Source organism: Mytilus galloprovincialis, chromosome 7, assembly GCF_965363235.1.
Source record: "Mytilus galloprovincialis chromosome 7, xbMytGall1.hap1.1, whole genome shotgun sequence".
In the NCBI taxonomy this organism is placed as follows: Eukaryota; Metazoa; Mollusca; class Bivalvia; order Mytilida; family Mytilidae; genus Mytilus; species Mytilus galloprovincialis.
In genome coordinates, this window is record NC_134844.1 from 82,833,854 (window position 1) to 82,847,601 (window position 13,748).

Sequence of the window (13,748 nt, forward strand, 5' to 3'; positions counted from 1 at the left end):
TGCTGAACCCAAAGAGTTGTTGCTTCAACATGCGCAGTGCGAGGTACTGTCTTTTCGCGATGCGTATAAGCCTAAATGTTCTCATTCTGACCGGATGTTGCTTTGTAGTTCTACATGAAAACTTCTTTTCTGTAGACAGTTTTACTGCCGAACAGGAGAATTTTTAGGGATTTACCATATTATTCCACTCAACCCATTGGGTTAACTTTAAGTTGACACATTTTGAAAATAGATTATACCCGTATTTAGAATATATATCTATTATAAATAAAATTGTTTTAGGATATTCACCTTTACATTTAGTAAAAAAAATAGTGTCTCCTATAGTAATTAACCATCTTCTGTTTTGAGCAAACAGTTGTATAAACTGTAGGTGTTTACGTTACACGTTATTCGAGTAGATTTCTGTCAAAAATATCAGACTGAGACTAGAAAAACGATATTGTCAGAAATATATTTAAGTGTGCTCGATGCTTAACTGGAGCTTTCTTACACATTTTGTATTTTCGACAATGGTTGTATATTAAAGTTTTATATCTAAACTTGAACAGATGCAGTATGCATATAATTTTTACAGCAGAAATGTGTAACGTGTGGACATTTTTTTGAGACGTTTTAAAATGATATAAAAGAACGACTAAATTGAATTAAATAGCCAATGTCAATACAAAGTTTTTGTTTAGATTTGACTTTAATATCATAAGCTATATATAAATGATGTAATAGAGTGTTTCTATGACACATGACGTTCTTTTCGTGATTTTAATAATAAAAAGTAAAAAGATCAAGATATATGATCATCATGGACCTGTATGCTGACAAACGGAATCCAATTGCCCTGAAAAGTTTAACCTATAAGTATAACAATCTATGAATCCTCGTACTGACAGCCACCAGATGTCACCACAAAAAAATATTTTTACCGAAATGCACAAACATTAGCCGCTGGCCAATACAATAATATGTTAAATAATTTTGACAACGATCACCATTATGGTATTCTAGCTCCGAGGGGAAGTTTGTATGTCCTTATCAGATCGAGGCCAATAGCGAACTATTTGTATTGATTCGAGATAAACATATGTCTCATATCCGTACCGCTCATCTCTGTTAATGTATAGATGGTAGCATTTAGGTAAATAAAAAAATAGCAAAATTATATATGATAAGATTTCTATCATACATTTATCATTCTTCGATTTGTATTTATTTAGACAATTGTTGGCATTTTGCAAATTTTAAGAATATATAATCAATAATTTCGTATCCTAGATGATTTTTCTGCTGTCATTTGAAATGTTAAATATGTCAGGAAAAATAGTCTTTTTTAATTCAATTCAAAGTAAAGCGTCAATGGAAAGCAATTTTCAAAGTAACTTAAACACGGGAATAATCAAATTTGAACAGCGAAAAATACGAGGAAACAGCGGTATAGTTGTTATGGTTTTTTTTACTTTGAAGAGACATTTTCAACGGAAAAGACATGTATTCAACCAGGTTTAAGGTAAATTCGTGGTATACAGTCATCATGGAGTATACAATCTCAGTACAAAATCGGCCTTATTATTTTCCCAAATCTGCAATTTTGGAGACTGATTTGCAATTTATTGGTTAGACTGTTGACTTATATAGAAAACTTGGTTCACTCAATTTTGTAACTCGAAATATTTATACAAGAATCAAATGTTTTTAGAATAATTTTTTTGCATGAACAAACTTACCAATATATATAGGCAAGTTTCAACGACTCATTGTTCTGAAAATAGCACGGTGACCCATACTTTTTCATGAATAAATTTTTGAAAAAAGCATAGTTGTGGCACCGTTAAAGTCCACAATTCCTCTAAAGTCCACAACACCGCTAAAGTCCACAACAATTTTCCGCTAAAGTCCACAACGCCGCTAAAGTCCACAAAATTTCCGCTAAAGTCCACAAAATGACCTCCGCTAAAGTCCACAAGAAAACACCGTTAAAGTCCACAACAACAAGTTCCGCTAAAGTCCACAAAAAAGCACCGTTAAAGTCCAAACATTTTTTTTTCATTATCAAAAGACAATTTTCTGTTTTTTACACCCGATATTATAGATCTAATTAAAAGCACGGACTTTTGTTCTTAGAAAGTATTTCTTGTCAGCATAAATTCTATTTTGATGAATGAAAAAATTATAGTATTTGCTTTATCGATTTTTATGCGATTTTCTATCAATCAAACAGACAACATTTCTGAAAAGTTATCTAACTATTATACTGTTTTTATTCTTTAGTAAATATTTGTTCATCCACAAGAAACTCCAACATAGCGTTCTCTTTATGTATATGCTGGAGACATAATTTGGAGCCTATATTTGATATTTAAATTTCCTTTGCAATATCTATAAAACATAAGTAAGATATCCATTCAGTGTCTGTTAGGTTCCACAGCAGCCAAAACGGTCCGTAAATCTCAAAAATAGACTTGGATCCATCATGTTCTTTTTTGAAATCAAAATAATGATAAAGAATACCACACATTCATGCATTTTGTGGTGCTCAGCAGATTTCCATCACTCTTTGGTTTGCATATAAAAAAAAAAGATATGGTATGATTGCCAATGAGACAACTGTCCACAAGAGACCAAAATGACACAGACATTATAAACAACTGTTTGTTTTGTTTTCAAAAAGGAAAATGAATTTGTTTCCGAATGAAAGATGAATTGAATAAATTATACGCGGATGTGGTTCTGTATCGTGTATTATCCATGATGAGTACAAGTATAAGTTTTTTTTCAACAATGCTACATGTATATATATATATATATGTTCCAGACAATATGAGTGTATCTGATTTGAACCCTTACGCGTACAATGTGGACCATATAAGTATACCTGAACGTATACTCGTACCGTATGAGTATACTCGTATGGTTTAGTATGAGGTCGACCATACATGTGCATTTGTCAAATTTATCAAAAGTCAGAAAATGAAATAAAAACTTCAACCAAATAAACTATAGAGTCTCTAAAGAGCCTGTGTCGCTCACCTGTATTTACTGATCCTTTGGAAATCATGTAAAATAAGGTTAAAATCATAATTTATAGTATAAGATATCATTTATATTTAGATACTGTAATAATATCTAAGATAATAGCAAAGAACTCAGGGACAGCAACCCAACAACTGGTTGTCTGAAAATTTCAGGGCAGATATATCTAAATCTAATGAACATTTTTGCCACCGTCAGATTTGCTCTAAATGCTTCAGTTTCAGAGATATTAACCAAAAACGGATTTTACCAAATGTTCTATTTTTAGCCATGTCTGCCATCTTCGTTCGCGGGCAGGGTCATCGGACACATTTTTTAAACTATATACTCTTATGATGATTGTGGATAAGTTTAGTTACACTTTGTTTAAGTAATTTCAGAGGAGAAGATTTTTGTAAAAGTTAACGACGACGACGACGACGCCGGACGACGCCGAACGCAAAGGGATGAGAAAAGCTCACTTGGCCCTTCGGGCCAGGTGAGCTAAAAAGTGACGCTACATTTTTTAGTATGAAATTAAGTTCAAATGCTCAAATTGCAATTGAAGTTATGGAAGTACATACATGTATATTTTGGAAGATAAGTTTTTAGAACATTTAGGAACGTTGTACTTCAAAAACCGATAAGCCAGTAGAGTAAAATGGTCAGAAGTATTTGTCACCTATAATTAGTTGTTATATATATCATGAAATCTACGGATATTTTTCATAACAAATATTTAGGAACTATTTCATGTAAGATTTTAATCAAAATTAGTACCAATAGAAGCAGACCTCTCATAGGTTTATTTGTTTATTTGGTAATTTATCTATTTTGAAGCGTTAATTCTCAATTTCTGATGATATAACACAAAGTTTATATCTTATCCAAAAATTTGATTTACACCAAAAATGAAAAACAAAACTAATCGAAGAAAAGTATGACCAAATAAAAAAAAAACTTGCCGACGTATTTGTGTGTTGAGAAATCCAGAACTAATATGAGCATTGGAGGGTGTGGATATAGGATAAAGACAGGATGTGGATATAGAATAAAGGCGATAGGAACATTCATCTTGCATTGAGCCCGAACACCAACAATTGTTGAACTATCCTATAGTCATATTGATTGATAAAATGTACGTCACATCAAAGTTCACGGTATCGCTTTCAGAGTTAATTTCGTTTCTTTATTCTCTTTTAAAGATATTTTTTTTTTAGTATTTTGAAAAGGCTAAATGGAAGACTAGTATGAAGTTTTAAGCTGAAACTTTTACGAATTATATAATATCAAAGAATGTTTCTGTTCTTTTCAATACAATTTTATTGGTTTAATACTGTAAAACAGATTTAGCGTTTTGTGAGTTTATAGAAATTAATCTTGTGAGTAATTTTACATGTGATTAAAACACTTTATCAAGATAAACAACTAGTATATGTATATTTTCTTAAGCCCCATTTATGGGCATTGGTTTTTCCTTTTGAATGGTTTTACACTTGTAATTGTTGGGGACTTTTATAGCTTGCTGTTCCGTGTGAGCCAAGGTTCCTGTTGAAGACCGTACCTTGACCTATAATGGTCTTTTATAAATTTTAACTTGGATAGAGAGTTGTCTTATTGGCACTGTGACTCATACCACATCTTCCTATATCGATCAAATCAGGTTTTGTTGTGACATTTTGGTAGAAACCCATTCAACGCATCGATATCTGATACTAATTGATAAAAATATAACTTAAAGCATAGACTATTTTCTTTTTTATTTGGAATTTATCATACTGGCTTCATTTTTCCGTTCTGAAAATCATAACAGAAATTAATAACGTTAAACGTTGGTTAAAAGTTTTGCGACAGGAGACCTTTGGGAATTCATAAACTGAGTAATTTTTTTGTTTAATGATATAATCAAGATTGTTGCATGCCGTTCAAATGTTATAGATTAGGAGGCACATTGCTTTGTACATTAATTATGTCAAAAAAGTGATTATATGCAAAGAATAAGAGAAAAAATTACTTGTTGAATGCAGTAATAATAAATAACGAATTTTACAAACTTTTTAGAAATGATGTCCAAATTGGCCATCAAGATCAAAATTGATAGAACAAAATCATATACTGTACTTTTTTCATGTATCAAACTGATAAAAAAAAATATACTACCGATCGAGAAGAAAGGCTAATGCTTTGTATTGTACTAACGGGATAAAAATAACGAATAAGATGTTTTTAACAATACAAAAATTGGTGTGGACTTTAACGGTGCTTTTTTGTGGACTTTAGCGGAACTTGTTATTGTGGACTTTAACGGCGTTTTCTTGTGGACTTTAGCGGAGGTAATTTTGTGGACTTTAGCGGAAAGTTTGTGGACTTTAGCGGCGTTGTGGACTTTAGCGGAAATTTGTTGTGGACTTTAGCGGTGTTGTGGACTTTAGAGGAATTGTGGACTTTAACGGTGCCACACATAGTAAATTCTTGATTTTGCCGAAGTATAAGAAAATTCTATCTCAAGAAATATATACTTATGATCTACCTTAATTTAAAAGCCTCCAATTTGTAGGATAGTCGTTTAGTTTAGAAACAATATACATGTGAACGGTCTATGGTGTTCAGTATAAAAATGAAGTCTTATGTAGCATGTTAGATTACGGAACGGCCAAGATATACATCAAGTCAAATTATAAAGTAATTAAACTGTGTATTGCATAGCCATTTTGGTCTAACAGTTCTGAGACGTCAAAAAATCATAACTGATATAAAGATGAATTTCTTTGTTTTTTTTTTATAGTAATCAATGCTTTTTGTGTAACATGTGATTTGATCATGCATGTATCTATTTACAAAGATTTAAGTATAGACAAACTAAAATTTTTTTTAGTGTCCCATATAGAAATAAATTTTGTGACTGTAAAATATGTTGAATTGCAATAAAGTGCGTCGTTAAAGTTTTGTTTTTGAGGGGGTTCGAAAATGATTGTCACGTATGTGAAAATGTTGAAGTACTCCTTAGTTTATTTTCAACTATGTAATAAAATTTTACAGCACGTTGACCTTCGTCACCTTTAAGTCGTATAAAGTAATTAATCTTTTGAAAAGATGGGAAAAATTACAGGGTAGAAAAATAGAAGGTTACTTAACAGGGAAACTTAAATACTGTAACAATAAACTGTATAGAAATGTGAAACCATTGGCATATACACGTATCAATGTTACGCTTTAAGATTCCAAACTATCCATTGATTGATTGATTGATCGACTTCCAGTAGCAAGTATTTCACGAATCCTTTAATCAATTAAAACAAATGTATAGGATAAGGCGGAGTATACCAGGTCTGTGTTTCCTTACTTAAAACTAATTATGGAATCAGAGGATTATTTGTTCATTTATCTATAATAAATATGTGCTGAGTATAACAGCGGAATAATTAATGTCGAGCAGAAGCCGATTAACAAGACTATAGATTAAAGTAAAAACTTGTGCACACACCTAGAAGATGTGGCTATTATAATTAAATCACAGGGTAGATTTCATTCATTTATTATAATTTTCTACCCAAAATGCATTGGAAATTCTTTGACTATGAATTTTGTTACTTTACTTTGAAAATAAATTCACCAAATAAGCTCCACTGGACGCAGTTGAAGTAAAGCGAAATTGTGATCACCATCACTTTTTAGAATGTTTTAGAAGGTTTGATACTGTATTAATGAAGTTTCTGATACATCTAAGACTACTGACATTGATGAGACACACCATGGCATGTCATTTAATCCTGGGGCGGATCCAGGATTTTGGAAAGGGGGGCAAAGTAACTAAAAATCGCAGAGCGGAGCGAGGCGAAAAAATTTTGGAACCTTTTTTAGACTAAAAACATAAAATAAGTGTAAAATGCACTTTTTGAACGGTTCTTGACTTCGGGCATGTATATTCTATGGTTGCTGTAAAGTGTACTGGTTGGACATTTCTTATGCTGTATTCTCCACATTAATTGTCTATTGTAAAATGATGGGATGATCCAAAGCTATGTACTAATATATTTGATGTGGGACTTGCCAGTTAAAAATTGACATGGAAAATTCTCGTTTGTTGTATGTTTAGTTAGTATCAAGATATACGCCGGGCTATTCCGGATGAAATTTACAATACGACCGACACGAGTTAAGAAACAAACAGACAATTTTTATCTAAATGTTTGGTAGAAATGTTTCCGCCAACAAGGGAAGTGAGGGGTTTCCAAATCAACCAAAGGCTACGAATGAGTCTGAAATGACAACGAATTTATGAATGACGGTCGAAAAAGGGAGACATTAAGGCAACATTCATCAGGCAGGTTGCAGTCGGGCCTTGAACAAAGTATTCAATAAATCAGTTCGGCGGAACATACATTCCAGTCAGATATGCAAAACCCAGGCCACCAAATATTTCGCCCGTTTATTAATCATCATGTTCATTTAATTCTAAAAAAAATTTTGGTTTCAAATGGCAAAAAAGTGCAAGCATAGGGGGGCGTACGCCCTCTACGTCCCCCTCTGGATCCGCCACTGCATTTAATCCTGTAAGGTTGTAAAATCAATTATATCTTTTACATGTATTATAGTTTATAAATCTATAAAGCAATAAAAACTTTATGTTTTAAGCTTCTAAATGAGTCACATAAAAAGCTAAGTAAACTACTGGAACTTAGTTAAAAAAAAATTCATAAAAAAAAATACGAAAATTTTGTTGTATTGGAAGACAATTGCTGTTATGAACTGTTGAATGCAACATGACAGAACAAGTATTTTAAAAGCAAGGAACCAATCACAATGCACAAGGGTAGCATGAAAATAGAATAAAGTATAAAGGCACATTACAAAACTTCACCACGGTAAAAAAAAATTGAAATGATGAATCCTTAAGGGCAAAGAAATTCAATTTATAAATGATACTAAAATTTTAAGTAGTATAAGTTCAGTTCGCATATGTGCTTCTTGTCATTTAAGTACTTCCGTAGTATTGTAAGTTCATTTTCGACTTGTGAGTTTGATTATTCCTTACACTTCAGTAGCACCTGAGATCACCCCCAGTTTTTGGTGGGGTTCGTGACGCGTAGTCTTTACTTTTCTATGTTGTGTCCTGTGTACTATTATTTGTCTGTATGTCTTTTTAATTTTATCCATGGTGTTGTCAGTTTATTTTCGATCTATGAGTTTGACTGTGACGTCCCTCTGGTATCTTTTGCTTTTTTTTTCATTCGCATGTACAAGACCGGGGCACCACGTCTTACTGGACACACCGTTGCAAACGAACCAACCTGTATGAATATATATCTGATCCTTGTAATAGTAGAACCTATAAACAATGCAAAATTACATGATTGGTAAAAATGATCTTAGTTTTTTCTTTCTTGAAATGCTAATAGAATCCACCTCTCAGAAATCGACTTTATTACACACTGAATTTATTTTCATTTCACTGATCTTATAGATCTTTTTCAAGTATCATTTTTCTAGCGATGTTACAAAATCAATATGCCCTGTCATGTTCTATAAAATATTTCTATCAAAACTTTCAACCTTTTCGCCGTTTATCTGTATGAATATTTATATTAAAATACATTAAAATGAAAAATATTCATGCTGTTCGTCAATTTCGTTTGAAATTGAGAAGAAATGTCAGCGAGGAAACTAATTAATTCAACACAAGTAAACCGCTGTGCAATACCAGCTTATCCCATCACGTGCTTCAATACATTTACTTGGATTCTGCATTTCAAGCAGTGTAGATGCATTAATGTTTCTGAAGAAAAGGGGCGTCATTTAACTGACAAAAATTGACTAATTGACGGACACACACAAAGTACTGAGGAGATAAATGCCTTTGATAGTATAAATTGTATATATAAAACTTTGACGGAGGCGTGATTGTTGTTATCTTGTTGAGCCAATGGCTAACTTGTAAGATTAACTAGAGATAACACAGTCGACTACAATACTGGGAAATTTATAGTGACTGCAATTTTATTGTGAAATTTCTCGTCTTTTATCGCTGGTAATAATATCCCATATGTTATCAATAGAAAATAGATGATAACTTAAGATGCATACTATAATAGCGTCTGATACAAAACACTGGAAATACGTGAACATGATCAGAAATTTATAAATGGATGTTAACTTATATATTACGTTTTGCTATACAATGTATACTACAGACTGCGTGTGATATGACAAATGTTTCATAAAAAAGGACAAAAACTAATTGGCCTTAGGACGGACCCATAAAAAACAAAAGCAGTCGTTTGTATGAGATTACATTCCGTGGGATTATATTAATTAGTGGTTATTACAAAAATTTGTCATTTGCCATATTTTACCAGAAAGGACATGTTTTCGCCTGATATTTTACAATATATTTTACTAATATGTGTCTTAATGGTTGGCGCGGAAATATGTTTACAAGACAACAATTGTCGATTGCCGAATTGTTACTGTGGGGGCAGGGATACCCCAGGAAATCTTTTACCCTCAGAAATTCCACAAATAATTGTGTTTTCTTTTGATGATGCAGTGAATTCGGAAAATTACCAGATGTATGAAAAATTATTCCTAAATAATCGTTTTAATCCAAATGGATGTCCAATTTCTATGACGATGTTTGTTTCGCATAATTATACAGAGTACAATTTGGTGCGGGACCTTTATAGCAAGGGAATGGAGGTTGCTGTCCACAGCGTCACCCACAGAACACCGACAGACTTCTGGAAAGATGCATCAACAGAACAGCTTCGATACGAAATTGTCCAACAACGAAAAAACTTGGCCCAGAAAACGGGAATTCCAATACAGAATATTACAGGATGGAGAAGTCCTTTTTTACAATCAGCAGGGGACAAGCTTTATTCAATTTTACAAGAGGAAAACTTTCAGTACGATTCAACAATGACTGTAGCTACCGAAAACGGATTCAGCAGTAAATTCTGGCCAAACACACTAGACTTTGGATGGCAGCTAGACTGCAACGTTCGCCCATGTCCCAAAGGAAGTTATTCGGGATTATGGGAAGTACCAGTCATGATGTTAGAGAAACCATTCGCACCGATAGGTTGTCTCTACCTTGACTCATGTCGTCCAGAGAATAAAGAAGAAGCATTCCAATTGTTCTGGGTAAACTTTCATAGTTTTTACAAAGGTTCTAGAGCCCCGTTATTTTACACTATGCACTCGTCTTGGCTCAGGGAAAAGCACAATTACGACGCAATGAATTACTTTCTTTTAACTATTTTACATTATTATTCTGATGTTTTTATAATAAGTTACCAACAGTTAATTGAATGGATGCAAAACCCAACGAAGCTTGTAGATATAAACAACTTTAAAGGATGGCACTGTCCAAAACGATATTTGAATTTTGTGCAACCTTTTGTTGATACGAACAATGTTAACAATGTTAACAATAGTGCTGCTAATGATTTCATCAGAATTCCATTTTTATTGAGTTTGTTATTGATTGTGTTTTTGTGATATAAATTGTTTTCTATAGTAAGTATTTTCTTATTTCTCTGGTCACTGTATCACGCCCATGGCAAGTAACTGGACAATCGAATCAACACATTCTGCATTGTCCTAAATGTCAATTACAATCATATACAATAATACATACACTTCTTATTGCTTTATATTATAAGGGGGCACGTTATTTATGTGGTAAACACAATTGTCATCGCTATCCGGTAGTATGGACATTTTTCTTATCATCTTTGCTTCCGTCTTTCTAATATCTTGAAATGCATGTGTAGGGTGTGTGACATACAATCATTTGCAATCAGCAAAAGCAATACAAGTATAACTTCTTTTTTTTTATTTTGAACTATACAAACGATACAAATATAATTTTTTGTCTTTTCATCTGAACTAAACAGATAGTACACTTTCACCAGTACTTTGAACTTTAAAAAAAAAAATGGAGGGACCAACACTGCACATTTAGTTCACGCATAGACATGATAGATATCATTTGAACTACATTTTTAGTTTGGGAATCAAATTAAAAAGTTTTTTTTTTCATATTCAAAATTGTTGTCATGATCAATACCAATACTTTCAAACAGAAAGTCTGCTGCAAGGTGTACGATGGTTTCGATGTATATTATAAGTAAACAAAAGTTACTGTTAAACTTCTATACTGAGATCTTATTCGTTCGTATGTATTATGTCACAAATGACGTTACTGCGTTAAAAAGTCAATCCTTTATCAACATATTCATTAACTGATAAAATTAACGTCCAAGATTTTTTACCAGATACAATTAACAAACTATTTACCCTGTAAAAACTATTTAACAAAGAGGAGTATTCTAACTTTCATATTCTGTATTACCTTCTCGAGATTACCTTAAACCATTACAGTTCGTTAGTATCAATATAAAATTTCACAAGTAAACAAGTAAACAAGTAAACAGAACGATTGAATGTTCGTGCATATTATAACACTGTCTTTGATTTTAGATACATTAAAAAAAAATGATATTTTTAATGCTCAAAAGTGCAATAGTTTTACAATGACTTCAACAGATTACTGCATTTTGCTCTAAATTCTTTACATTTCGGACAAGCTAGAATAAAACGGAATTAAATTGGCTTTTGTGGCGTTCATTTTAACTCGAGGAAAAATACAATTTAAAAAAAATAAGATAAGGATTTTGAATAAAACAAAAAGAAAAAAACTTAGAGTACTGGCATTTTTTTCTCGAAACATTTAAATATATAGCAGTCACTGTTGATTTTTATTTAGTTATTTACATAGTTCATGAAATAGCAATCATTATAGAGGAGAGATTTCTGTTTGGTCGATTATTCCCAATACAACGACATTATTTAAACTAACAAAACATATATACACTTCGCTTAAAAATGCCATTGTAAGTTGATTGCATGTGGTTGTACTTCTAGCCATATGTCTCCAGATAAGGGTTGGGTAAGTTTTTATTGTCAATAATTATTTGACATATGTTCATTTTATGAGAAAAACGTGTCATTCAAATTTGCTCGACATATACTGAACAAGTAGCCTGGAATATAATCAAAGTTTAGTTGAGGGTGAAACAGAAACAAAACCAATTTTCTATGGTACTTTTAAACCTGACTTATCTCTATCTGGGAGGACTTTTAAAAGGGCAATCGAAGACAAAAAAAAAAAATGATTTGCTTCTTTCAATCATCTATATAAATGTGGAAAATTGAAATAATATTTCGCTATTTGCAGTCAGTTCAATTTTGTCAAACTACATCTAAACACACCACTGATGTATTGGTGACTCTTGCGCCTAACATTTGATGAAGTATGGATGTACGTGTGCTCAGCTGAGAGATCGATTGTGATGATTGAAACGACCTGCAAAAGATCGGTCTTCTACATTCAGGTTATGAGGGGATCATTTGCATTTAATTTATTTATTTTTATCAATCAAAGGCGACAAGACAGAACTAAGAAAAATTACATTTTACCGTTTTTACTGCTGCATGAGCTTAGTACCTGTTTGATATTTATGATTATAATTTATAGCGAGGTCACATGCTCATCGACACTTTTCGTGTGCCCCGCGGTCGATGGTTGAAATGTCCAGTCAGAAAAAAAAACAAGCGACATGATAATACATTTTTTAACGATTTCCTATCTTGTGTACTATTTTTTAAAAACTTTTTCTTAGTTCTGAATTAAGCTTAAGCATATATATTAATTTTATTCACATTTCAATAGACGGTGTTTGTATTTGGCACAACTTTTTTCTGGTCCTCCATGCTCTTCAACTTTGAATTCAACTGATTGGTCTTATGAAGACGAAACGCACGTCCGGCGTATCAAATAATAAGCCTGGTACCGTTGTACCTTTGATAACTATTTGTATACACAAACACTTCTTTTTAACGATGAACATTTTTAAGTTATTTAGAATTATGAACGAGTATAATTTCGGAACTTGCATTACTCCAAAAATATTGTAAACGTACGTTCTTGGACATTGGTCTTGCTGATGGATTTCTGATTGATTGATTATTGGCGTTGTATAGGTCCAGTGGCTAATATTTCATGTATATTCGTTGTTCATTGGCTAATCATGGTCGGTTAATATATATATATCGAAAACGGATGAAAATTGAGAAAGGTATTAATTAAGACTCACTACAAACAAGGATACTACTAAAATTGAGAATGGAAATGGGGAATGTGCCAAAGAGACAACAACCCAAACATAGATCAGACAACAGCAGAAGGTCACCAATAGGTCTTCAATGCAGCGAGAAATTCCCGAACCCGGAGGCGTCCTTCATCTGGTCCCTAAACAAATATATACTATATACTAGTTTAGTGATAATGAACGCCATACTAAACTCCAAATTGTACACAAAAAACTAAATGTATATACACTTGGTACGACCAGAAAAGTCTTAGAACATAGAACCTCTATTAATCTACGGAAACTCCTCGTGTATTTCCGTGTATTTTACCGGATGCAACTGCATATATGTTACATTCAACAATTCCTATGTCCGGATCTTACTCATGAATGGAAAAGCAGTCAGTCATTTACAAAACATATACCACTGTTTTTATACTGATTAAAAGACAAAGTGAAACGGAGGTTCATATTGAAATGTTAAATGTATATTTACAAAAACCTAGTAGGTGATATACCGCTTTGATTATGTTCGTATCATCCATGGTTCCATTCATATCTATATTGATGGATAAAACATGCAGATTA

General features: G+C 32.5%; 1 protein-coding gene across 1 annotated transcript; it reads left to right on the plus strand.

Annotated features, from left to right (window-relative positions):
* Positions 1 to 8,961: 8,961 nt before the first annotated feature.
* LOC143083815 (chitin deacetylase 7-like) lies at positions 8,962 to 10,524 on the plus strand. Its single transcript, XM_076260188.1, has one exon. The coding sequence runs from the start codon at positions 9,370 to 9,372 to the stop codon at positions 10,504 to 10,506; it is 1,137 nt and encodes a 378-aa protein (XP_076116303.1). The 5' UTR covers positions 8,962 to 9,369; the 3' UTR covers positions 10,507 to 10,524.
* Positions 10,525 to 13,748: the final 3,224 nt, after the last annotated feature.